The sequence below is a fragment of the Suncus etruscus genome, chromosome 5 (assembly GCF_024139225.1).
Source record: "Suncus etruscus isolate mSunEtr1 chromosome 5, mSunEtr1.pri.cur, whole genome shotgun sequence".
NCBI classification, from domain to species: Eukaryota; Metazoa; Chordata; class Mammalia; order Eulipotyphla; family Soricidae; genus Suncus; species Suncus etruscus.
The window spans coordinates 21,734,246-21,761,990 of NC_064852.1; the positions used below are offsets into that span (position 1 = coordinate 21,734,246).

Sequence of the window (27,745 nt, forward strand, 5' to 3'; positions counted from 1 at the left end):
GGGTCCAGTCCAGCCAGGACATCTACATAAACATCAGAGCCCTTCTCGATAGATGCCAGCAGCTCCTTCCATCCCCAAACCTCTCAGATAAGAGCCATAGTGCAGGGAGGGCACTGGCTTTTCATGTGATCCTTGGCATCCATAGGATCCTTTGTGCACTGCCAGGAGTGATTCCTACCCGAGCACAGAGCCAGGAGTAATCCGTGAGCATCGCTGGGTGCGGTTTCAAAAATAATAAGTGTCTCAGAGATTGCCAAGCCCCTGGAGGCAGCACCCCACCCCATAGGAGAAGCCCTGATCTGCAGAGAGAACCAGACCTCTTCCCCCATCCTGCCCTGCACTGCAAAGGCCCCACTGAGCTTGTAAGGGAAGCCAGGATGCAGAACGTAAACTGTTCCTGCCTTGGTCTATGCCATTTATTTATGCCATTTATTTATCTATTTATGTGGCCCCTCAGCTCAACAGCTTTGAATTTTGATGGTCTCAATGGCACCATCAAGTCTAAGGCTATGATGAGGGTGGCAGGGGAGACATGTGGGTATAGGGCCAGGCCTTGCAGAGGGCATGAGGAGCAGAGTCAAGTGGGTGTGAGCAGGTGCCTGGGTGATGGGGATGTCCTTGTAGAATGGCTAGTCTAAAGGACATGCAGGAAAGGGACTCAGGGACCATGAACACCCGAGGTCTTAGAGACTCGCCACTAAAGCAACTGGGTTTTAAGCTGCCTTTGGGCCCCCTTAGGCAGCTGCCCTCCATCCATCTAGAATGCTGGCCTGTCCCCTCTGTCTTTGCTAAAGTCAAGTCACTGGTACAAGACACACAACAGCATGGAAAAGTATTCCCTGAGGTGGGGACTGGCCAGTTGTTGGGGTCTGAGACAATCTGGAACTCAGTACTTGGGTAATGCTGGGGGCACTATTTTTGTTTGTTGGCTATTGTTTTTAGGCCATGCCAGAAGTACTCAGAGATTACTCCTGAGTACTCTCAGGAATCACTCTAGTGGTGCTCAGGGACCATATGGGAGACTGGGGATCAAACTTGGGCCAGTTGAATGCAAGGCAAGGGAACTTCTTGCTGTATAATAGATCCAGCTCCTGGGGGCACTTTTTATTGGATGGCTTAAAGGAGGCTCATTTCTGGGTGGGGTCATGGAAGGATTATTTTTCTGAAAATGGGGATGGTAGGCTAGGTGAGTTTAAGAACCACTGGCTAGAGAGATGGAGTGTGGGGGACCACTGTGAGAGACAGATAGGGTCATGGGTTCCACTGCTCCAATGAAGAATCCTTAAAAAAAATCAATTTTCAGGGGCTGGAGAGATAGCACAGTGGTAGGGCATTTGCCTTGCATGTGGCCAACCCAGGACAGACTGTGGTTTGATTCCCAGCATCCCATATGGTCCCCCGAGCCTGCCAGGGGCGATCTCTGAGCACAGAGCCAGGAGTAACCACTAAGTGCCACAAGGTGTGACTCGAAAACCACACATACACACAAAATTGATTTTTGTTTTCCATGAACACATGTGGGTAACGAACTCCAGCTTTATTCTAGAAGCAGGAAGGGGCCCTGAGCAGAGAACTGTGTTTGGACAAAGAACCTGCACTCGGCAGAGGGTAAGGCCCCCCTCATTATTCTTTCTCAGGCGTGTCCTGGCTCATCTCACCGCTTCTCTTCCATATTAACTTGAGGGGCTGCTTGTTCACCCTGAAACTCTTAGTGAAGGACTTTCTTTATATTTGCATTTGATTGCTTTAATATATTTACCTTTAAATTAAATCTTTGGGAGTGAAGCAATAATTTTATTCACTACTATGTTGTTTATTTTGTTTAATCCTAAATGGTACTTGAACGAGGATTTTCCTACTAACAATACTTTCTATTATTATAAATTTGGGTTTGGGGCCAACCAGGCAGTGCTTAAGGCTTATTTCCAACTCTGTGCTCAGGATTCATTCCTGGTGGTACTCAGGGATCCAACCTGGGTGGCCACATGCCAGGGGAGCTCCTGCCCTGCTGGATTATCTCAGGGCCCCCAGAGCTTTCCTATTTGCTGCAGATAGATCCAGTTTGGATCTCAGGAGGTTGACTCTAGCAGGACTGTTTTGTTTTCCCTAGATTTATATATTTGCATAATCCACAGGATAAGCCTTTCTTCTGCTCTTTCTCAGGTAGGGCCTTGTTTTCTTATCCATGTGACCATCAGGAGAGCTCATTCTAACTGGCTCCTTCACACACAGCACAATTAGTGAGTCTTCAGGCCCTGCAGTTCTGCAGCCTAGTAACACAGGACAGGACTTGTGACTTGTTAAGAATTTAAATTGCCAGACAATTGCCTGCCCAGGGAACAGAGTAGAGAGCTACTGGTGCCTTTGAAAAGAAACAAATTGCAGGTGTCATTGGTGCCTGAGGCTTGAGTGCAACTGGATCCAACAGCAGAGAAACAGGCAGAGCTGGGAGCCAGGGAGAGGGTGAGCGGATATCATTCATTGTGGGGGCTCCTGGGCCAGAGGACCTACTTCAAATGTGGCTCTGGCCTTGGAACACTTTCCCATCTCCTCCAGATGCCTCAGTTTCCTTATCAAAAAGTCTTTAGTTGGCAGAAGGACTGGTCTAGACTATAGGGTCAGGACTTGTACGGACGAATGTTTTCCTAATCCTGGTGTTTTGAATGCAGCCAGCACCCTTCTGCCAGTACCCCATCTCCCTATCCCTTGCTGATGGAGTCAGAGTGTATGGGGTGACCTCAGCACCCCACAGAACCCAGGTTCACATGACTGTCTGGCCAGGAGACTCAAAGAGGAGTGGTCATGTGACATTTTTAGAACAAGAAGGAGCTTGGAGGGGGCAAGGCAAGGTGGCTGGACTTGCCATTCTAGTCGGATGAGGAGGTGGTGTAGGCAACAGGAGCCATATAGTTGCCTCTATCAGTGAAGCTGTTGAGGAGAAAATTACACCACTGCCATTACCCCTGCACCCCAGGGGAGCTGGCAGTCCATAGAGGATGAGAACATAGGAGTCCTTGGGGGTTGGAAAGTGGCAAGAATGCTTGAAATGCACAGCCTGCACACTCACACACAGAACAGGGTCCCATCCCTGGACTGTCCTCACACTGTCCCTGGCCTTCACTCAGACTACACAGGACGGAGCCCCATGCCAGGCCCATCCTCTCTGGAAGTGGCATGTCAGATCCTGATCTGGCACTTCAGGCTCACTTCAGTCCTATGGGATAAAGGGACCATCATACCCATGACATCACTGACTCACATTAAAACTCTCTTATAGTAACCCCAGGTTCAGTGTCCACACAGCATGGTGCCTCTGAGCACCACTAAGGGTGGCACAAAATTTCTAGTAATTTATGTTAAATTCAACAATCAATTTACTCCTTTGTAATAGAAGTAAACAAATATTTATGAACAAATAAATAGAAAAATGTGGTATAGGGGGCCAGAGAGAATAGCATGGAGGTAAGGCATTTGCCTTGCATGCAGAAGGATGGTGGTTCGAATCCCGGCATCCCATATGGTCCTTCGAGCCTGCCAGGAGTGATTCCTTAGTGTAGAGCCAAGAGTAACCCCTGAGCGCTGCCGGATGTGACCCAAACTCCATCCCAAAAGTGTGGTATATATGCAAAGGAAATTTGGGATCCTTAAAAGAATAGGCACTATTTCTCTTTATATTTTTACTTCTCTTTTCTCATGCTCTTATTTTGTATATTTCCCTACATTCTCTCTCCTCTTCCTTCCCATTCGGTGACCTCAGCTCATTTGTCAGTGTTCACTGGCTGGTTTTGCTTTGAGGCCATACTCAAAAGTGCTCAGGGCTCACTCCTGGCAGGGATCAGGGGATACTATGAGATTTTGCGGGGGCACATCCAGTGGTGTTCAGGGGTTACTTGTGGCTCTACATTTAGGAATCACTGTTGGGGAACCATATGGGAATCTGGGCATTGAACCTGGGTCAGCCACATGCAAGGCAAGTGCCCTTTGTATCTACTTTGTTGTCGCTCCAGCCTAGACATTGGGATTTTGGAGATTGAACCCAGGTTGGTAGCATGCCAGGCTAGTGCCTTAGCCACTATCTCACGCTCTGGTCCCTCACTGGTTAAATATTATTTTTAATCTCTTTTCATATGTTCATCAAAGTTGTACCCTTATCTTGCACACATGGATGGAGCCACCCATTATATGCCTTCTTTTTTCTTCTAATGAACTTTGCTTTGCAGTCTGTGGTTTCTTCCATTTTGCTGCAGAGGGCAAACTTTCACCTCCTTCTTATAGCCTAATAGTATCCTGTTGTATATGTGTATCCCACATGCCTTTAGTCTAGACATCTAGTTGCCCATGCTTAGCTATGCCCACATCTTAGCTATTGCAACTAAATGATGTTGTAACAAGCAGCATCTTGGAGAATAGTTGTCCTTTAGTTTTTTTTGTTTTTTTTTGTTTTTTTTTTGCTGGGGAGGGTCACACTCTGAAGTGCTCAGCGATTACTACTGGCTCTGTGCTCAGAAATCTCTCCTGGTAGGCTCAGGGGAACATATGGGATACTGTGCTCTATCCTTCACTATCCAGCAACCATCGTTAATTATTTAACACTACAGGATACCAAGAATTGAACTGGGGTCTGTCCTGGGTTGGCCGTGTGCAAGGCAAATGCCCCGCCACTGTGCTATTGCTCTGGCCCAATAATTGTCCTTTAGATGAATAGGATTTTCCCTGGGAATGACTTTGGGGAGATGCCCAGAATGGCACTGTGGGGTCCTCTGCAGTTAGGAAAGGAAATTCTGACATACACTATGAAGATGAAAGAGGAAGACATGAAAGGGCAGATGATATATGAATCCACATATATGAGATACCTAGAATGGTCAATTCTTAGAACGAAAAACACAAAGGCAGTTGTGGGGGTGGGGAGGGTGTGTGTTGGGAGACAGTGAAATGGGGAAATGAAGTAAGATGAGAAACTTCTGGAAATGAGCAGAGTTGTGGTTGATTGCAATATGAATGTAATCACATCCTGAGAACTAGACACTGAAAAATGATTACTATGAGCCAAGAGATAGTACAGGAGTAAAGATTCTCTCCTTTCAAAGCAGCTGACCAAGGATGAGCCCTAGCACAATATAGGGTGCCCCAAGCAACTCCAGGTTTGTTTTTGTTTTTGTTTTTGTTTTGGCTTTTGAGTCACAACCAGCAGTGCTCAGTGGTTACTCCTGGCTCTATGCTCAGAAATCGCCTCTGGCAGGCACAGGGGACCATATGGGATGCTGGGATTTGAACCACCGACCTTCTGCACGCAAGGCAAACGCCTTACCTACATGTTATCTTTCCGGCCCCACACCTCCAGGTTTGATCCCTGAGCACCTTTGGGTATGGCCTAACTCCGACCAATTAAAAACAATAAGAAACAAAAACAAATCCAAAAATTGTCATGGAGTAAATTCTAGGTTATATATATTTTATCATAAACCATATATTTTAAGTCCCATTAACTCTGTTTGTGTAATTTCAAGAAACGAGGAAGAGATACATCTGTGGGCAGATTCCCCCAGAAAACAGAAGCTGGTGGTTAAGCTCTCCAAATCTCTATGCAAAGGGCCCCAGGAAAGAAAGATGAGTAAATCTAGTTGGAATGACAAGGCCAGAGAATGTAGTTAGGATAGATCTGTCTGACAACCTTCCTCACCTGCAAATTTGTGGAAATGAGTTTCTGGTCCCGTGACCCTAGAAGATGAGCCCTGGCAAGACTCAAGCCCTGTCAACAGTGGCTGTTTTTAAACAAATAATTCAGTTGCCTTACACACAGACTATCTGCATGGAGTGTATTTAGATAGTTAAGTGATTTTTTTTTTTGTTTGGTTTTGGTTTTGGATCATACCCGGTGATACTTAGGGCTTACTCCTGGTTCTGCACTCAGTGATTACTCCTTCTTGGTGGTGTTCAGAGGACTTCTAGGATGCCAAGGATTGAACCTGGGTTAGCCACATGCAAGGCAAGAGCTCTACCTGCAATACTATGGCTTTGGCTCCTGGTTGAGTGATTTTATCATAAATGTTTACTCCTAAAGCAACATACAGTGGCAGAAATGTATGTTAGTGATATCAATGTTGCAGGCATGGCTGGGGAGCAGGAGGGCAGTTTGGAGGATTGCGTGGATGAAAGAGCTCTGGGGACAGGTTTGCAAATGCATGTCATTCCACAGTACTGAACACCCCAAAGGGTCCCATGCTAAAGCTCATGTTCTGTAGGATCTTCTTTTTATCACAGTAGAAGATAATTCATGTTATCTTCTAGTTTGCACTAATAAGGGAGATAGTAAAGCAGTTAGAGGGCTGCTAGGCATGTGCCTGAGTTCGAGTCCTGGCATCACATGATCCTCCAGCATCCCAGTTGCAACCCAGGAGACACCCCCAAATTGGCAGACTAGCTAGGGGACGCCCAGCAGCATTGCTGTATAAAAATCTACATCATGTACTACATACTCTAACACACACACACACACACACACACACACACACACACACACACACACGCGCGCGCGCTATTAGGAAGGAAGTGTCTGGGGCTCTGGACTCAGAAGGTCTGCAGGAGGCAGGTGAATACTCTGGACTGCACACACACCCACACCTGCGTCCCCTACGCCCCATGTCAGTCTAGGCAGGGGTGAGGAAGTTGAACAGTGCCCCAGTTGGCTCACCCCTCTGCTTTCCATTCTCACCAGACTCAGTCCCATGGTGTTCACCCACCTAGTCTCATCCATTTGGTCTCACACATCTGGTCTCATCCACTTGGTCTTCCCCACCTGGTTTCAACCACCCAGGCTTACTCCCACAAGTCTCCTACCTGTTTTCACTTCCACCACATCTCCCCTCATCTGGACTCACCCCTTCCACTGTCCATTCAGGAACTGAGTTGTTTTCCAAAAGGACATTGTGACCCAAATGAGGCAAAATGCCAATCTCGGGCTGGTATGGCAAGACTCTGGGGCCCTTCCTGGGGATGCCAGGATGCTGAATTCTGGACAAGGGGTCACTCAGTAGAAGCGATTGCTGCAGTTGCCAGGAGACTGAGCTTTCCCAGGGCCCCTGCAGTGGGATATCATCCCCTTCCTGAGGAAGTTTCAATATTTGTACTAGGAAGATTGCTACCACTGTTGGGGTCAACCCAGCAAGGGCTGCAAGAAACTGGTATTTACTCCACTTTGTACTATTTCAGCAGACTTGTGGCAAGGAGGGAGATTCCGGGCTGGATCTCTGACATTTGATATTAAGCTGATTATAACTAAGACATCAAGTTGGCCCAATTTGTGCCTGAAAACCAACTCATTCTTCCACAAAGTGGCATGCTCTCTTTCTTGATTAGAACCTTGAGAAGATCCAGGTATCTTCCTGCCTTTTGGGAACTGTGTTTTATTCAAAATCATGGGCTCTGATACTGGGATTATCTTAATGGAATGAAATAAAGCTACTTTCAAACAAAAGAAAGTTTTACAGGGGAACAATTCACTCCACTCAGTGGGGAAATTAGTATTTCTTTAAAAAAAAAAACTAAAATTAAGATTGTGCATTTTCTTAACATCATATGTGAAACCTTACACTTCTAGTTTTGTTAACTTCAAAAAGCCTAAGTAAAAGGTTGACTCCACTTTAAGAAGTGCTGCATTATTTACCAGGGAGCAAGCAGCGTGCTTGAATGTTTCGTGAATAATTTAAGTCCTGAGTAATCTGTCGATGGTGCGAAATGTCTACCCCGTGCACTGTGCCTGAAGTAACCCGAGTGGTTTATTTGCTCCCAGAAAAACCCTGCCTGCTTTCAGTCTCGGAGAGGGAAGCTATCAACCCTGCAATGTAGCCCCATGGGGGAGGCAGGAAATCGGTGGCCTGAGAGTCATCACAAAACCCACAAGATCACTTCCGGTAACAAAGATGAGAGTAAAGACAGGGACACAGATGGAATGCAATAGAGCACAGAGGGCAAGGGAGTAAAGGGACCTGAACCGGGTAGGAAAAAAAATGTAGAATGATGAGATCAGACATAGATGGGGTCCTGAGTCCAGCCAGAAGTGAGGCTTGAGCACTGCTAGGTATCCCCAAAACCAAGATCACTAATATCAATGTCTTTAACCATAATTGCAAAAAAAAAAATGGCAAGGAGAAAGAAAGAAAGAAAGAAAGAAAGAAAGAAAGAAAGAAAGAAAGAAAGAAAGAAAGAAAGAGAGAAAGAGAGAAAGAGAGAAAGAGAGAAAGAGAGAAAGAGAGGAGAGAAAGAGAGAAGAAAAGAAGGAAGGAAGGAAGGAAGAAAAGGAAGGAAGATAGAAAGAGAAAGAAAGAAAAGAAAGAAAGAAAGGAAGAAAGGAAGGAAGAAAGGAAGAAAGAAAGGAAGGAAGAAAGAGAGAGAGGGAGGGAGGAAGGAAGGAAGAAAAGGAAGGAAGATAGAAAGAGAGAAAGAAAGAAAAGAAAGAAAGAAAGAAAGAAAGAAAGAAAGAAAGAAAGAAAGAAAGAAAGAAAGAAAGAAAGAAAGAAAGAAAGAAAGAAAGAAAGAAAGAAAAAGAAAGAAAGAAGACAAAAGTAAAAATTTTAAAATCAGGGCCCGGAGAGATAGCACAGCGGCGTTTGCCTTGCAAGCGGCCGATCCAGGACCTAAGGTGGTTGGTTCGAATCCCGGTGTCCCATATGGTCCCCTGTGCTTGCCAGGAGCTATTTCTGAGCAGACAGCCAGGAGTAACCCCTGAGCACCGCTGGGTGTGGCCCAAAAACAAAAACAAAAATATTTTTTTAAATCAAGGAAGCAAAGTTGAAGGGAAGCGGCAGACACAGATGGCAGATCCCCCTTCACAGAAAGAGAGAGGTTCCATGAATTCAGTCTGGGTTTGGGGCTAACAGTGCCTTTTGGAAAGTCCCTTTGCTCAGAAGAACGTTCTCTCCATTCGATAAAGAACATGACTTGCTCCTCCAGAAGTCACATCTGCCCTGCCCTTGACAGTCAACTCTGGGGGTCCCCTGCACACCCACGCGGAAAGTGTCTGGGGGAATGGGCTTGCTTTTTGCAGCCAGTATCCAGGGCTGGCCAACTCTTCAGAGCCCAGGAAGAGGCTGTTAGAAACCAGATCCAGCCAATTCCACACGAGTGGTCCTAGCAACGCTCCAGGGCTGCCCATGCTCTGGGCTCACATGCGGGTTATATGATGTAGGAAGGCTTGGAAAGGTGGTGGCGCTGGGTGACCTGCAGTACCTCACAGGCCTCAGCAGATGGAGAGCTGGAAGCCCAGAATGGGAGAAAGCAGGGACTGGCTCTTAGTCCACACCTGCCCTCTTCTTCCTGCACATTTGCCAGTATCACAGATGTGTCCCGCAGAGGCAACATGGACAATCCATGCAGTAACCATTCTTCTGAGGGCAGGACTTGGGTGTTTCTAGAGAGCAGGTGCTGCCCATGACTCTCTGGTTTGAGCATCTCATGCTTGGGTGTCTGGCCTCCCTTTAATCCATCTGCAACCTTAGGCCAAACTCTCCCTGCCTGCTAGGAGACATTCACAACCTGTATTATCCTTGGCCCTGCATCCAAATTCCCCCTGTACCCGAGTTCCTCTGCACAGGGTCTTCCCTGTACCAGGTCCAACATGCTTCAATATGGTCCAGCCCCTTCATCTGAGCATCCTCCAAGTAGTCACATTTTCAGGCTGGACACTAGTCTCCATCCTGTCCATAGTCAATGATCATGATACCCCAACACTGGACCAGCCGTCCCGGAACACACTCCTCTGAAGAAGCACACCAGGATCATCACACTGGCTCTCCTCAGGCTCCAGCAAAGTGAGGTTTGCACCCATCAGCTATAAAAGTGCTTTTATCAGGACCCACGTCCAGCCACGCTTGATCCAGTGGTATCTGGGCTTGAAGTGTGATCTGCTGGAGGTGACAAGGCTGTGGCTGGGTGTTGGGGTTCAAACTTCAGCCTCACACCTGCGGGACATGTACTCTGCCACCTGAGCCCTTCTACAACCTGTTACTCATCCTTTAAGGTTAGTCCTGGTAGGGAAACAACCAGAGGTTCTTTCGTGCAGAGAAATTGGTGTCACTAAAAATAGCCAATAGCCAGCCCAGAATGGGAGCACAAAACGTCCTAGTTACACAGCTGAGGAAGGTTCCAGCTTGGACATGCATTTCAGGTCAGTTTCATATCAGTTTTGAATCTGTTTAAAAGTCAGTTATAGACAGGCTGAGCCTAACTCTAAATAAAGTTCCAGACAGGAAGAAGCACTTGGAGATGCAGGAAACAACCCTCACTTTCTGAAGGGGATATGGCCTTCAAAATGCATGTCTCCAAGGGTTGGGGTTAAGGAGCCCCAGACTCCACACCCCACACCACGTGGTCTCCCAAGCACTGTGCCTGGAGTGACTTTTGCGTACAACCAGTGGAGGCCTCCAAAGAATAAGAACTCCAGGTCCCTGAGACATGAGGTCATCTGGAAGACAGTCAGCCACTCCTCCAGAAGAGCTCATTGGGGTGGGGATCCCCTTGGAAATTGGGCTGCTGGACATGGAGACACATACCACAGACTATAGAGAAGAGGCTGGGAGAGGCATACTGGGTTCTCATGGAATCCCCCAGAAGGAACCAACTCTGCCCACTTCCAGTCTCCATACCTGTCCAAAATCCAGGGGCAAAGTCAGTGACTGAACAGGGCCCTAAAGCCCAAGTCCTGGGCGGTGGCATCTCCCTGCCAGAGTGGGTTCATGCCCGACCAGATGAGCACATAGAGCATACATGTCCCTGCTACTTTCACTATGCTCACTCCATGCAGAATTCACCTTTTCTCAAACAATCTTTTTGTTTCTGCTACAGAGACTGACTAGTGTCCCAGATGGGTCCCATTTCTGCAGAAGCAACACTGAATGCACAAAGTTGAATTTCTTCCTACAGTTACCCGGGCACCATGCTCTGTGCCCTAGATCTAGAGTTCTCCTGCAATGGGCCCACCTGGCTTAGTCTCCAGTGAGAAGCTTTAAGCTAAACAGTACCAACATGACTGGAAAAGGGCGGGACTGTAGGTGCTGGTCTCGCCAGGGTCCCCCCAGCACTGTAAATGGTCCCTCAAGCACTGTTAGGAGTTATCCTTGAACACAGAACCAGGAGTATCCCCTGAACAACTCTGGGTGTGGTCCAAAACCAAACAAAAACACCACCAGGGCCAAGGCACATTGTATTGTATTGATTATAAAGCAGTATTGTAATCCTGCTTATGCATGGTAAGGTCAAAAAGAAAAAAGATGGAAATGGGGGCCGGGCGGTGGCGCTAGAGGTAAGGTGCCTGCCTTGCCTGCGCTAGCCTTGGATGGACCGCTGTTCGATCCCCTGGCGTCCCATATGGTCCCCCAAGCCAGGAGCGAATTCTGAGCGCATAGCCAGGAGTAACCCCTGAGCGTCACTGGGTGTGGCCCAAAAACCAAACCAAAAAAAAAAAAAAAGATGGAAATGGTCCACTGTGGCAGACAGAAATGGGGGAGGCAAGAAATGGGGACGGGGGAAATCGGGGAAAGAGGGAGATGGGGAGGACAGAGATGATCCTTGACCCTTGAGGACTCAAATTATAGCACCTCCATGTCTGAATTGTTGTCCCACTGTTTAGTGGGTGCAATTCTCACTGCTGGGATCTGAAAGGGTTGAAGGTGCATAGCCAAGTGTAGTCTTGCCTCTACAGCTCCCTCACATGCAGTTTATTTTCTGGCCTCAGGAGGGTTTTCAATAGAACGATAAATCACACAGCTCCAACTGGCATAAAAGTTGGCATGTGTGTGATTTGTTTTATTTTGTGTTTTTGGTTTCTGGGTCACACCTGGCAGCATTCAGGGGTTACTCCTAGCTCTACGCTCAGAAATCACTCCTAGCAGGCTTAAGGGACCATATGGGATGCCGAATTCGAACCTCTGTCCTGCATGCAAGGCAAACACTCTACCTCCATGCTATCTCTCTGGCCCCCATGTGTGTGATTTGAACAAAACAAAACTATCCAACTATTTTAAACACTATACCCTGCCACTCACTCAATTAAATTAAGTTTGCCTTTTCTTTAATTTATCTTATGGAAACTTTCACTTAATAAAGAGCAAACTAGGACCCTAAATAACAACAACAGCAAAAAGAAGTTATATCAGTGTCATTGATTTAGTTTGATTTTTGGGGTGGGTGGGTGGGCATAAGATGACACTTACTATTAACCCAAAACAAAGGCATTCCCTCATCTTCCTCTTTCCTTTAAACCAGGGGCCTCAAACTCAATTTACCTGGGGGCCGCAGGAGGCAAAGTCGGGATGATCCTTGAGTACAAAGTCAGTAGTAAGCCTTGAACATTGGGGGGTGTGACCCAAACAACTAAAACAAAACAAAACAAAACAAAACAAAAAGAGATTCCTCTAGGGCTGGGCCAGAAAATGTTGTACGAAGGGCCCTTTGCAGCCCGTGGGCCGTGAGTTTGAGACCCCTGTTTTAAACCTTTGGTATGTAGAAGCCCACCTGGAATACTCTGCCCTGTCCTGCTCTAGTAGATTTTGTTTTGGGAGAATATAGAAAGAGCAGTTTGACTTGGTAGGCTCAGAGACAGACCATGAGGCAAAAAGCAGACTGACTCCATGACTCTCTTCTGACTGGCTATGCTGCTTCTTCAGACCCGTCCAACTGGGGTTAGAAATATGGCACATGGGATGATTTCACAATGTGGGGATTTATTTTACAATGGTGGGGCATACACAGTGGTGCTTAGGACTTACTCTTGGCTCTATGGTCAGCAATTACTCCTAGAAGTGCTCGGGAGACCAAACCCAGGTGGGCCATATGCAAGGCAAACACTCTATCCACGGAACTATCTCTTTAGCCCCTGGCTTTCATTTGTTGTTGTTGTTGCTGCTGTTTTGGGCCACACCTGGTGACACTCAGGGTTACTCCTGGCTATGAGCTCAGAAGTCGCTCCTGGCGTGGGGAATCATATGGGACGCTGGGGGATCGAACCGAGGTCTGTCCTAGGCAAGTGCCGGCAAGGTGCCTTACCACTCTGCGCCACTACTCCGGCCCCTGGATTTCATTTTTAACTTCATAGTACAGACTACCCTCATATTTGCTGCTCTTAAGGCTGCATCCCCTAACTCCCACCATCATCTCCCTACTCCTGGGCACCATGCACACATCGAATAGGTCAGAATGATAGGAAGTTGGTGAACCTTTGAGTTGACCTCACCTGCATGAATAAATCTCAACAACTTAGGATTCCTCAAACAAGGGGATACCTTGTTTAGGGACATGAGGACATATGAACGTTTCGTTTTATTACTCAAATGGATGGGTAATGCCTTAGAAGTTCTTCCTTTTAGTCCTACCACTGAGTTTTGAGTGACCCATTGTGGGCAGTGGACACAAAGTCCTTTGGACAAATCATATTTCTGCAGTGAAAAGGCTGACTGTTACATCTAATTCGAGTTAGGAGTTTGGTTAGCTCTGCCCCTGTCTTGCCCACTGCCCTTGCTCCTTTCAATGCTGTTAGACTCCCCCAGGGCCCAGGGCGAAGTGGTCTCATCCCTGGGACTGTGTGAGATTGAGGGATTCAGGAGAAAAGTTACATATGCCCATCTTTCTTAGAAACACAGAAATCCTGTTCACGAAAAGGGCATAAAACTGAGGTGGCCTGGCTCAAAATTAGTCCTTGCCAGTGAAAAATTGGGCAGTAATGAAACCGGGGCTCAGACCCTGGCATGTTGCTGGTCCTGACCCTGTCTGTAGCAGGGCCTCTAAGCACCCCCAGGAGTGATCCTGAGCACTGTGGGGAGAGGCCCAAACAATGCCCCCCAAAAAAATAAGGAAAAGAAAACGGCACCTAGATCACTGTAGCCTCTTGCTACACAATTATAAATTAAAAACAAAAGTGTGTGTGTGTGTGTGTGTGTGTGTGTGTGTGTTTGTGTTTAATGGCTGAAAGCATGGTAAGCCCCACCCGGCTCTGGGCCTGAACACTGCCCAGACTAGGAGGGGAGGCCTCAAAACCACCATGTGAGGCTCTGGATGAGTCACAGGGTTGAACAATGCCTCACTGCCCAGAGTTTCCTCTGCAGACTCCCTGGATGAGAAAACATCCTTGTAAGTCTTGAGGCCAGCCGGTACAAGGTCACAGCCCCACCATGTCGCCTATCCAGCACCACAATGCCCCATGACTCCATGATTCCTGTGTGATTAGCACATCTGTCCCCAGTGAACAATCTGTCCTTCTTAATCCCCACTGCTCCTTGGGATGGAGCTAATCCCCAATGCTCCCTGGGATTGTGCTGGGTCTTCAGTCCCCCCAGTTTGGTGGTTTTGGGTCTTCAGTCCACCCCAGGACCATACTGGTCCTCATTGCTCTATGTGGCGGTGCTAGATCTCAGAGCTCCCTGGAACAGTATTGGGTCCCAGTGTTCCCCAAGACAGTGCTGGGCCCTTAATGCTCCCTGGCCCCTCTCACTAGCCACATCAGTGTCCCCAGATCTCTGTTATCAGCTGAGATCTCACCCTTGAGTTCCCATTTTTGTTTTTAGGCCACACTACCTGTGCTGTATGTGTGGTCACTCCTGGCAGGGTGATGGGATCATATGCAGTGCTAGGGATCAAATCCAGGTCAACAAGACAGGAGCCTGACCCTGTACTATCTCTTTAACCTGACTTCACTTTATTTATTTATTTATTTATTTATTTATTTGATTTTTGGGGCCAGACCTGACAATCCTTTCTGTTACAAACTGCTATAGTGTTCTAAGACAACGAGAGAAGAAATTGTTTGATTCTTTTTTTTTTTTATGCTGAGTATTCCAGGTAAAGATAAATTTAATCAGGGCTATACTGCCTGTAAAAATCCTTATGTTAGGATGATAAAGGTTTTTACTATATTCACAGCAGAAGGAAGCATATATATATATATATATATATATATATATATATATATATATACACATACATATATACATATATACACACATTCACACACACATATATATAATGTATCAATTAAATGTTTGGTTTTTGGGCCACACCCAGTGATGCTCAGGGCTTACTCCTGGCTATGTGCTCAGAAATCGCTCCTGGCTTGGGGACCATAAGGGACGCTGGGGATTGAACCCAGGTCTGTCCTGAGTTAGCCGTGTGCAAGGCAAATGGTCTACCACTGCGATGTTGCTCTGGCCTCAAAGAAATGTTTGTTGTAAAGAAGGCAGAATGACAGTTTCATTAACAGAACATCTCATTCAATTATCCACACTGAGAAGGAAGACTCAGTTGGCCTTTTGGTGAGAGATCTCAGGAATCTTCTAGCCATCCACACTTGAGGAAAAAGACTTCTCAGTGGGCCTGCTGATAATTGTTCCTCAGGAATTTTTTTTTGTTTGTTATTGTTTTATTTTTTTGGGCCACACCCGGTGACGCTCAGGGGTTACTCCTGGCTATGCGCTCAGAAGTCGCTCCTGGCTTGGGGACCATATGGGACGCCGGGGGATTGAACGGAGGTCTGTCCAAGGCTAGCGCAGGTAAGGCAGGCACCTTACCTCTAGCGCCACCGCCCAGCCCCGTTCCTCAGGAATTTTTGATCAGCGACCCACTCTAAGGGTTTGAACCTCTTCACGGGTCTTCTGACTGATGTCTTCTAGAAATATTAAGATTCCTATTATGTTAATGCTGTGACAGAGCCAGAGGCAAATCTGGGGTCATAGAGGGGGCACTCCTTAAAAAAAGGGGCTGAGATTGGAAAAGGAGGCCCAGTGCGCCCCCTGCTGGTGGTTCTAGGGATTGCAGAGAGTCTAGATCTGGACCTGGAAAATCATAGTGGACAGGCAGGCAGCTCCTGACTGCACCCAAACACAATTCCAGGGTCTCCCCATTTCAGAGGAGGGGCATATCCTCCTGCCCAGCCTGGGCTTTCAAGGTCACTACACAGAGATCCATCATGGCTGCAGGGGCTGGGCTTATGCTCCCACCATAGCCAGGCACTCATGCATGCAAAACAGAGCTGGCACAGCCAGGATGGAGCAGGAGAGGGGCTGGTGTGGGGGTCCGAGTGGGGGAGCCAAGTCCATTGCAGCCTGTGAAAGCACCAGATGCAGAGGTACACAGAGACCCAGCCAGTGTCCCCAAGTGAATAAAGACACCAAGATCCGGATGGGAGCCCAGAACAGAACGCTGACCACAGCAAGCTCTCCCTCACATTCTACAGACACCTCAGAAAGTGTGCTCTAGACCTGAGCCAGCTCCTGTCCTGATCACAGGCTGCTGGCAACTAAAACAGACTCGCAGCCCATATGGACAGCACAGGTCTCTGCATAGACTCTGCTTTCTGAGGAGTATAGGCTTCTGTACCCGCCTCCGCTTCACTCTCATCCCCTTGGGGTGCCCTGAGCCAGTGTCCCGGGCTTAGCTTCAGTGTGCTGTGAGACATGAACTCGGGCACTTTCCCACACAGTCAGGGGACTAGGACCCTGACTGATACCCTCAGCACAGGCAGTGCTGAGTGAGTCCTGTCCACCATACACACCTCGCAGTTCTGAGCAGCAGGACACGTCACTGCTGGGGACACAGTTTCAGGGAGCTGTGTTCTTTCTGTGTACATCCCACTGAACCAGCCACACTGGGAAAAATGAAGCCCAGGCCATGGAGAAGAAGGGCAAGCACCATTACACACTGGAAGGGACAGTGGCTAGAAGGCACAAGATACAGTGCAGGGCAAAAAGCCCAGAAGGATCCAAATGAAAAAGCAAGGACTGGGAGGCAACCCCACAGGTGGGAAGTCTTCACAGCAGGAGTCTGGGTTCAATCCCTGGTATCACATGGTCCCCCACTCTTCCAGAAGTGATTCCCTGAATGCAGGATTAGGAGTGTTCCCTGAGTGCATGGTCTGAGTGATACCAGGAGTGCTCCTGGCCCCTACAGAGCACCAGAGCTCTGTGCACCCTCCCAGGACACAGTGCCTTTTAGGGACTGTGATCTCATCGCTCAGGTCATGTGAGGCCACCTGGGAACCCGAGTCCCACCCCCAGGGGCTCTGGGAGATTCTCCAAGCACAGGCCTCAGGAACAGGGCACAGGAGTTCACTTTCTGGCATCCTGCTCCCATCCCTCAAACAGGGCCTGTGGTCTGAGCGGATAAGGTAACCCACCTGGCACCTGGGCTGGGGAACTGCAAGTGAAATGCATACAGTGGACTTGGGCTCGGCAGTTGTGAGGGGCCACCAGATGGCTGGGCTGTGGGGTGTCATATTCTCAGTGTGTCCCTGGATGGCTGGGACCCCACCTCCAACCGCCTCTGGCTGCTCTATTCCTACCCATTCTCCACATTTGGTTACTGTATTCTAGTACTTGCTGTATCTTTTGTACCATAAGACTCACTTTTTTCTTCCCAAAAGATGGAGGGAAATGTCTGTGCATCTTATGGAGTGAATGCCGCCTGGAGCTGAAGCCTGAGTGCAGGGGAGGAGAGCAAATACTACCCACTTGACATCCACAGTGTTACATGCAGACATACCAGATCGTATGAGCAATCGGGTTAACTCACTTTCACCATCACATATAGAGCTTTCGTTTAAGACTATTTGATCGCTGCTGTGACTTTCATTTTTTTTATATTAACGAAAAAGTTTTTAAAAAATGTGTTATTTTCTAATTAAAAAAAAAAAAAAGAGTTAGGTAAATGCGTTTAACAAGCTGTGGACCGGCAAGTGTAAAATACTTCCAGCTCGCAGGCTGGTTGTTCCAGCTGTGTTCTCCTGATGGCATCTCGTGCTGCATCATTTGCTTTAGAATATATATTTTTTTCTGTTTTCCTTGTCTAAAAGCTATGTGCGTCTTATGGTCAGGTGTGTCTTATAGAGTGAAAAATACGGTACATGATATTTATCAGTCCTCAAAATCACGAGCTTTCCCATATTAAAGGGTCCCCCCATCCACACACAACTGCCTTCCATCATCCATCACCCCCTGTCCATTCCAATTCACTCATCCATCCTGATTTTCTATAGCTAACAAGGGTTCCTCTCCCTGGGGCCTCTTTCCAGCCCTCAGCTGTGCTGTCCCCTTCTGCGGTGAGTGAGGATTCTGCCTTAGGGTGCAACTGAAGCCACCAGTGCCCAGGATGCAGTTGTTGAAGAGATGGACACTAGAGTCGGGAGTGGGCACTGCAGCAGGGTCTGTGCAGGCAGCTCCTGCTCTACCCTACCCTGCTCTGGTGGTAAAAATAGAAGGTGACGAAGTGGCTGGGGTCAGGGAGCTAGGCGTGGGAACAGGCCAGGGGGCAGGTGGCAGCCACACTCAGTGGCCAGCTGGGAGATCCAGAGGAAAAGAACTGTGCTCTGCGGGGGCCCTTTCTACCTCCCTTGCCCCCATCATGGGTGCAGAGAGGGTGCAGGGAGGGGCCCTGGGAGGAGTTTGGAGAGGAATGGGAGGGGTGAGGGAGAATAGGGGAGGGGTGGTGAGGGGAATGGGGGAGGATTGTGTGGCCAGGGAGAGAGGGAATGGAGAGGAGAGCAGGGAGAAGAGCAGTGGAGGGAGAAAGGGGAAGAGGTCCAGGGGCTAATCGGAGTGGGGGATGGCTATGGAGACAGGAGTTAGGTAGGGGTATGAGGAAGAGTTCAGGGAAGGGTGCGATAGGGGGAGCCTTTGTTCAACCAGGTCCCTGGATATTCACAGCATCACTCACATAGTACAAATTATCTGGGCATCCAGCAGTGGGGAGACCCATGGTCTGTGCCCTCAGCCCCAGGTGGACTCAGGATGTCCGGGCTGTCCTCCTGGGGTGCTAACCTGAGCCATAGCCAGAGGGGCTGCCAGGCCCAAATAGGGGTGGGAAAGAAGTGGTCTTTCTTCTACACCCCCAAACCAATCCCCACACATGCACCCTGTACCCCTTCTCCTGCAACCCCATGAGTGGCTCTGGAACCCTCCTCTCAGGACAGACAGAGACTCTTGCTCTCTGAGCCTTATTTTCTTTACAATGTGACCACCTCACCCTCTGCCCACAGCACCTGGCCTACCTTTGGCCCTGGTAGCCTCACTTCTGTAACCTGGGAGATTGCTTTCATTGTTCCCTGGAAGCATGAAGCCACAGATCTCTGCACAGGTGAGTGGGGGCACCAAGTTTGAGGGTCTCCCTCTGACTCACTTTACTGCCTGTCACCCCCAGCTCCCACCCCAGGGCAACACTTCTTCAGTGAATAGCTGGATGGGGTTGGAAGTTAAGCAGGAGGAAGATAAAGATCACTCCTCGAAAGTAGCACGGAAAAACCAAAAGGCAGAAGACAGGTGAGAAGGGCGCCTTCTGATTGAGAAAAGCAGAAAAGGTGGCAGGAAATGATTAAAGAAATGTGAGGTGACTTCAGCTGATAAGACCAACGCTGCACAACCTTGGCTCCAGGTCAGATGAACCCATAGGGGGACCCAAGTCATTAGGAATCAATAGTATATCCTTAGAGTCCTCAGACAGTTAAAACAGATTTTATCCACGAAGCAGAAAACATCAATTAAGGCTCTTCTAAAAGCTGGAACATGAACAGAAATCTTAAAAATCATGGCAGAAGATATGGGGCCGGAGCGGTGGAGCAAATGGTAGGGTGTTTGCCTTGAACACGCTAACCTAGGATGGACCCCGGCTTGATCCTCTGGCATCCCATATAGTCCCCCCAAGCTAGGGGTGATTTCTGAGCGCATAGCTGGTAGTAACCCCTGAGTGTCACCGAGTGTGGGCCAAAAAGAAAAAAAAAATTGAAAAAAAAAAAAAAGAAGAAGAAGATAAGCTCTTTCCTTGGATGAAGCCAACCCAAGTTCAACACCCTGTGACATATTGGAAGGAACCTGGCTAAGTATGATCCCTGATCACAGAGTCAGGAGCAAACCTGAAGAAGCATCTGGGCATGATCCCTAAACAAAAATCATAGCAGGATAAAAGCCCCAAAGCCACCAGTTTTGATTTTGACTTTTTTTTTTTTTTTTTTTTTTGCTTTTATTAATTATGACAACAAAGATGCAAAGAGAGAGGACAGGGTAAAGTTACAGTGGAAGCCCAATCACCCATAAGCAGAATTCTCGGTAGTCCCATCGATGATATCCCAGCCTTGATCTTTCAACCAAAGAAAATTAAGAAAAACAAAACTGAACCCATGTACAATACAATTAATTTGTCCCTCAAATCCCCAGTTGTATTACATACTATTTCTTAGCAGCACACAATATAATCCAAAGAGATTAGACTTATGTAACTCCTTAAACATTGAGGGCAAAGTACATTTATCTTGTTCCATGCACATGCTTACTAGATTAAGTTAACCTCAAAAGTTTTAGTGGGTTGTTTTTCTTAAGGATTGGAGTCAAGGGAAAGTAGTAATAAATGGTGTTAGAGTGGCATTTGTTTGCATAGGCCCACCAAAATATAAGAGACATGGAAAGAAAAATTATGGTCTAAATACAAGGAGACCCTACCCCTGAAGTTTCCTGGCACAGGACTGACTCTAGGCTCCAGGCAAACTAGTTTGTCCAATTCAAGTCATCGTCTGTAGTGGCAATACACCTTCATTCCTCACATAGTCTCTGTTGTTGGTATCATGCTTCTGTATTAAAGGTCCTGGAGTCTGCATATCCCATATTGCAGTCAGGATGGTGCAGAGCATCCTCTCGTTTCATCTCACACTTAAGGGGCACTAGAGAGAACCATGTCCTGTAGAGCAGGTCATTGTTGTTGTCAAGTCTTCTCAGTGTAATCGGAAGTCTCTTTTTAGGAGGTCGATGTCAGACCCTTGGTAGTGTCTTTCCTGGTAGAGGACTGCTTCCAGCTGTTGCTATAAAAGACCTTGGATGTTTCGTAGATAGCTTGCCTGGTTCTGGCGTGAATGGAGGATGCCCATTCCTCTGAGGCCTGTGCCAGGTCATTCTATCAATGTTCAGGGTGTAAGGTACATTGTACTGAGATTTATTAGATAAGAACTTATCTGTAGGTATAGTGTTTTCCTATTTTAATGTGTCTATGCAAAGAAGGATCAATGCCATGAAGCGTTATTGGTGCATCTGGAGGCCATAGGAACAAGACCAGCAATTTCCATGACATAGTTCAATCATAGGCATCAAACTGAGGGACAGTTCCACCAACAATCCTTATTGAACATCTTACAAAGAAAAGACAAGATGAAAGTGGATAGAAACATCATGGTAGAAGAATATAGAGAGAGTTACACCATTAAAGAAAATATACATGAAATATTCAAAAGATATATGTGTTTAATTTACGTCCTTCTAAATAGTTCTGGGATTGTTAGATCCACTGTATGTCTTTGGTCTGAGATTAAAACTGTGTATTATAGAACTTAAGAGGGGTAAATCGGGGGTAGTGATGGTTGGGAGGAGTATACGTTCGCGCGGGGGCGCTAGCCCCCGCGCGGTTTGCATCATGTAGACTAGTATGAAATTGCCAGTGACAGCATGAGTATAACTGACAAACTATCTGCCACCCCACAGATCAAACACCACCCCCCAAGCCAATCTCACGAGCTCAAGCGCAACCCTAGGCCAATCTCCGCAGCTGGCCTGGGGGTGGGGAAAACCCAGGGTGCCCCATCAGGTCCTCCCAGAAACCCACCTGGAGATCCGGAGGAAAGGGGGAGAGGGGGTCGGGTGACCCAAGTCCAGGCCCCCCTACCCTAGGCCGGGCCAAGAGGCCCCTGGCACATACGGAGGTCTGCCAGGAGCCAGCCCGTGCCGGCTGAAAATCCTGCCCCAGGAAGGGAGGAAAGCCCTCCCAGGCCCAAAGGACCAGAGCTCAAGACCCACCCTAGGCCAATCTCCGCAGCTGGCCTGGGGGTGGGGAAAACCCAGGGTGCCCCATCAGGTCCTCCCAGAAACTGATTTTGACTTATTGGCTAGAGGAGCCCCGAGGCTTTCCAAAGGTCCTTCCAAGATGAACACAGTCACTCTCAGACAACCCCTAGGGAAGCAACCCAGGTGAATTCTGCACTAATTCCACCACCCCCATGTGCTGAAAAGCATTTCAAAGAGCACAAAGAAATCCCTGTCACTCTCTGGGAAATTATTTTTAACCCAGAGCTCTGCACTCAGTTGAATGATCAATTAAGAATGAGGTGGAAGAAGTCAAGGTATTTTCAGACATTTAGAAAAGGCGTTCCACTCTCTCACTCACTTTCTCACTCAGAAAAGTCACTCGGGGGACTTGACCCAGGAACCTGAGATAAGCATCTGAGGATGGAGAAATAAGGATATAAGGGGTAAAGGGGACCCCCAAACAATAACCACAACAGGGCAAAAGAAGATCTCAGACTTCATCTGAGGGACTGAGAACTATGGCACATTGATGTACCTGCAACTTAGTGGGGTGTTCTGGGATGTCCTGAGATTACTGGGAGAAAGAAAAGGTAATTGAGAGGTTGTTGCCTCTGCTCGAAGAGCAAGAGCTGATTGAGGGGTTCTGTGAAAAGTGGGGGAAGAATCAGCAGTGCAAAGATGAACAATGTTGGACAAAGCAATCATTAACTCCAGAAAAATGTAAAAACTTTCCCTGCACAAATTCAAGGAAAGTTAATGGGACAGTATGTCTAGATACTCAGTTTCCAGCCCATAACTCCAGAGGCTGTATCAGAGCCATCACAGTGGCGCTCAGTCTCTTGGGGTGAAACATCCCTGGGGCCCACCTCACCACCCTGACAAGCCCTTCCCATGCATTGTACATTTACTAGCTGCTGTTTTCCAGAGTCAGTATGTACGGAGGGAGGAAGTGGTCGGGCCAGGACTGAAACCTGGGAAGTAGCTGGTCTTGGTCATCTTTGAAGCCACAAGGCAAGTAAGGTGTGAAGACGGCAAGGGACAGCAAAGGTGGGGAGAGGGCCTGAATCCCAGGGCACTGGTTATCTCTCAGAGAGCGAGCAGACCATGCTTTCAACTGACCACCAAAAACAACCTGGATACAGGGGGACCACTTGGGACCAAGAGGCGGGGAGAGAGGTGACCAGTTGGCATGTTCGAAAGGCCTGCCCATTGCCTGGTGAAATTCTTGGAAAGATGGGATTGTGTTGATGAAATACATGGAAAGGAATGAGGGAGCCTCCCAAGCTGTCTGGGGCTGGTGGGGTCCCTGTCACTGATCTTCAGCCAACCAGAGGGGGCTCAGAGTTCAGGACAGATAGATGGGAGGTACTTGGGGTAGGTGGTGTTGTGGGTCACACTCCTGGCTCACATCTCCCCACTCAACTATAACTCTGAATGGTCAAAGATGAAGTAAAAAGAAAGGTCCAGAAAACAAGAAAGCCCACACACCACCCCCATCAGCTGTTAGGCGGAGGCTCTGAGGTCAGGTGAGGGTTCCAGACTAGTGTCAACCCCCATATTGGCTGGGCCCCTGAACCCAACCCCTGGACCCCTCACCCTCCCTGACCACACTCAGGGGGATCCCTACAACCTGGCTCCAGGCCCCAGAGGTATAGTTCCACCCCCACCTCCTCCAGCCCTCTACACCAAGCAGAGGCCCCAGAAAAGGGGGACAGCTGGACTTGGCTAGAAATAGCCCGGGGTGTGGCCTACCAGCCCCCCACGCCTGGGTGGGACCATCCACAGCTGAGCAGGGGGTTCTGGCTGCTCCTTGAGTCACCTCCTCTGGATGAAGAAGATGGTCACACAGACCATGGGTGGACAGACGGGCAATGGATGGACGGACAGTTGGACAGGATGCAAGGAGGGGCTGCTCTATGGGAGCACATGTTCCAAAGTGCTTGTGTGGTGCAAGGTTTGGCCCAGTTCCACTGGGGCAGCAGGAAGGAACTCCTGGGGGTCTGAGAGTCCCTCTATGGGGAGACACTCACCCTGCAGCAAAGTTGTCCTAGGGGATGTTAAGGGGCATCCATCCCTCTCCTTGCTCTTCCCTTGACCCCCAGCTCTCCTCCATCCTGTCAGCCAGGAATTCTCCCTTATCAGTCCAGAGCACATTCCTGCCTGCCTGCCTGCCCCAAGCTTGCCTTGCAAGTCCTGAGCACCCCCCCCCCCCAGTATTCATAAGCCCCACCACCACATATCTGGGTGGCCAGCAACCCTGAAGGCAGACCTTCCCCCACCACAGGGGCAGGGAAGAGACAGGGACAGGTGTCTGCCTCTGAGTCAGCTTCCAGCTCCGGGGAGAGGCCACCAGTAGAACAGGGGTTGGCACAAGGGCCAGCTTGGGAAGGTCATAGCCAGAGGCCAGGAGGAGGTGAGTTGAGGATGAGGCCCCTGCACAGGAGATGGAACCTTTTACTTCCAGTTCTTCTTCAACACCAACTTAAAAAACAAAAACAACTGAAACAAACAAACAAACAAAAAACCCGTCCTCTAGGAAGCTGTCCTTGATTACAGTGTCTCCTCCACAAATGGCAACAAGTGTTCCCATTTCCATACCATTCCCATTTATCTCTGTTCTGTTTCCAACCACTGATACTATGCTCTGGATCACTCTCCTTTCTCTGGGCCTTCCCTGGCTCTCCAGCTTACCCAGAACAAGGGTTGAGTTTAATTGCCCTCACGCAGAGAGTCATCCTGGTGGTCCAATTTGTGAACTATTGTCTGTGGCCTCCCACTAAAAACCACCACCTCACAGAGCTCCAAATCCAGGCATGCTCCTTCAACCCTCACTGCGACAAGAAAGGGCAGGGAAGAGGGAGAATAAGTCCCCAAAGAAAACAGAGGCTGTTTTCCCTCTTAGCAAGAACTCCCCAAGATGCAGAAGCATGTTTGCTGTTGGACGAAGTGCACTTGGTCAATTGATTGCAAAGCACGGTCCCTTGGAGGGACAGCTCAACCGCTCGCTCCCTGCTTACAGCGGGGCTTACTGCCTGGGCTCAGTTTTCTCTTTCCAAGGGTGGAGAAGAGAAAATGGAGGCTGACACAGGCCTAGTAAGTCTCAGGACAGAGCCGTGTAGCTTCTAGTAGCAGCTCTGATCCCAAGTTTGCCCGTCACTGCCAATGTGTCTCTCTGGCTGGGAGGCAGGACCCTGGGCCTCCGCGACAGAGACCTCAGGTCCATCCACCCTGGGAGTTCAACCAACTCTTCTGTCCTTCTATTTTTATAACGAGCAGAAGATGCTGGCTCTGAGGACTCTCATTCCTCTCATTCCTCTCTAGGTGATCACTGCTACTCAGAACTGGGACGGGTTTGTCCTGAGGGTCAAATACCAATATACATGAGCATGCATGTGCAGAACAGGGTGCAGTTGTGCCGTTTCACACCAATGCTGAAGTTACTCAAAGGTAACTTTATTAAATGCTGGAACTTTATATTAATGGGTGTCAGATGCTATCTCCCACCCGACTGTCCTTGCCCCCCCAACAGAAGGGACAGTCAGGTGAACAAATGCTGCTGAACATCATCACCACAGTAGGAGGAAGACGCAAGGCTGGGGAGTCCCATGGGTACCAAGCTACAGCAGGCTTTGCAGGGTGAATATGGGTTTGGGCTTTGTTGGTTGAAAAAGAGTTTGCTTAGAAAGTCCTTCACAGAGACCCCAATGAGACCTAATCGTCTTGTCCACATTGGCTGTGGGTCTCAAAGCCAACTGGATGTTTGCAACTGGCACCCATTATAACAGAGGGGAGGCACATGACATAGGGCTGAACTGGCTTGGAAACCGAAGCCTAAGTACCTGAGCCTCATAAGACCCCAGAAAGGTGAAGCAGAAAGTGGGGGAGCAGACAGCAAGGCTGAGGGGAGCACCGAAGAGCAGATGGTTCCCGGCTGTGGGGGGGACCTGGAGCCTGGCTCTCTGCCCTGGCATCTGTCTCATTTGGCACTGACCCTTAAAGAGGAAAGAGCATCGCCCTCACAGCCTCACAGGAATAGTTGGGGGGGGCAGCGGCTCTAGGCACCTCCCTCCTGAAACTTCCATGGGCATGAAGTAGGGGGGGCTCATTTGGATCAGGCTCAGCCCCAAACCGACCTGGTTCACTGTGACCCAGGTTGACACCTGGACCATGAGGTCCCTTCACCAGCCTTGCGCCTTGAGCCTCTAGGAGCCCCCCCACATCCATCTACGTGGCCCTTCCCGACCACCTGGCATTGGGGAGACGGAGCCCTAGGTCACCTCCACACACCCCCATCCCTGGACAGCGAGCGGCCCAAGAATCTGGGGGTGTCTGGAGGCAGGGACAGCGCACCCGCTTTTCTAACGGACTGGAGCAGGCCCGGGGCGACCGACCGGAGCTGGTGGAGAGATGGAGGAGACGCATGATCCGTCCCTGGACCCGCAGGGCCCAGAACCCCTTAACCGGCCCGAGCCCCTTCCCCTTTCCAGCAAACCCTTTTCAGGCCTGAACTTCACCCTTGCCCGGCCCCGCGCCCCTCACTCACCTCGCGCGCGATCTGGTTCAGCGCGTCGTCCTCGGCGGTCAGCCGCTCCCGGTTGGGGAGCCGCTTGCGCCCCGAGCCTTGCGTGCCCATGTCCATCGGCCGCCCCAGCCTGGACCCGGCCCCGCGCGCGCCCCCGCCGCGCCCCTCCCTCCGCCGCGGCGTCATGGCGTCAGCGGGACGCGGGGACGGGAACGTGGGACCGGGCTGAGACTCGGGGCGCGGGGCGCAGGGGACCCGGAGCTCCAGAAGGTCGGGCCGCAGGGATGGGGGCGGATCCTAGATCTAGATCCTAGACCTGGAGGGTCTGGGGGCGCAGGGAATGGAGCTGATGAGAATGGGGGAGAGTTTAAGGGTGTGGGGATGGGGCTTTGGGGACCAGGGGAGTTTAGGGGGGCCTCCGGGTGGAGGACGCAAGAGGCTGATCCAGGATGACTGCCAGGGAATGGTCCAGGTCCCTTTCTTTACCCTGGTCCCTGCCCTGCTTTCTATCCCTGGTCCCTGCCCTGGTTTCTATCCCTAAGTCCCTGCCCTGGTTTCTATCCCTGGTCCCTGCCCTGGTCCCTCTCCCTGATCTCTGCCCTGCCCCTTTCCCTGCTCCCTGCCTTGGCCCCTATCCCTGCTCCCTGCCCTGGTCCCTATCCCTGCTCCCAGCCCCGAAGGCTCTTAGGACTGGGCTCCTGGGAGAGGTTGAAGGACGCCAGGGGTGAGCGCTGGAACACAGCTGGGTCATATAGTGGCCCCTATCTGAGAGTTTCACAAACCAGTGGCTAGATCCAGGAATCCTAGGAGGGCATTGTCCATGGTGGCTGGGCAGAGGAGTACCCACCACCTCCAGGCACACTGGGAACATGAGGGCATGGACTTCCCAGATTCCTGTGGCATGGGAGAAATTCCCAGGGTCCCCAGCCCAATATGCACCCCAGGATGGTGAAGATGCAACTTTGCTCAGCCTGTTTCCTTCACTGCCCGGTTCACAGCCCTCACCCCCATACACAACCCAGGCTGTAGGAGCAGTCTCAAATGACACCCACAATCTGGGCTCCCGGCTCAGTTCATTCTGAGAAAAACCTGTCCCCAGGAGCTGGTATCCCCTCGCTGCTCTTCATCAACGCAGAAGTACTCATCTGTCCTCCAATTCTGCCCACAGTCCAGTCCGCCAATCCCCAGGGAGCTTTTAGCAGGCAAGGCATCCAGACAGAAAAGCATGGGGTTTCCCTCTCACCTCATTTTGCCATATAATTATTAAGAAGGGGGGCTTTTAATTTTGATTTTTTGAGCCACATTTGTGCAGTTTGGGGGGCTTGCACCTGGTGGGGCTCAGGATCCCTGTGTGACAATCAAACCTGGGTCAGCCACATCACAGCAAGCTCCCTCCAGCCCCCTA

The 27,745-nt window shown here is 49.4% G+C and overlaps 1 protein-coding gene across 1 annotated transcript in view; it reads right to left on the reverse strand.

The window, feature by feature from the left end:
- Positions 1-26,473, reverse strand: part of LRRFIP1 (LRR binding FLII interacting protein 1) — a 93,938-nt gene extending 67,465 nt beyond the window's left edge. Inside the window, exon 1 of the mRNA XM_049773665.1 lies at positions 26,362-26,473. Within this exon, the coding sequence (XP_049629622.1) occupies positions 26,362-26,457 (96 nt within the window). The 5' untranslated portion in view covers positions 26,458-26,473. The remainder of the gene's footprint in view (positions 1-26,361) is intronic.
- Positions 26,474-27,745: the final 1,272 nt, after the last annotated feature.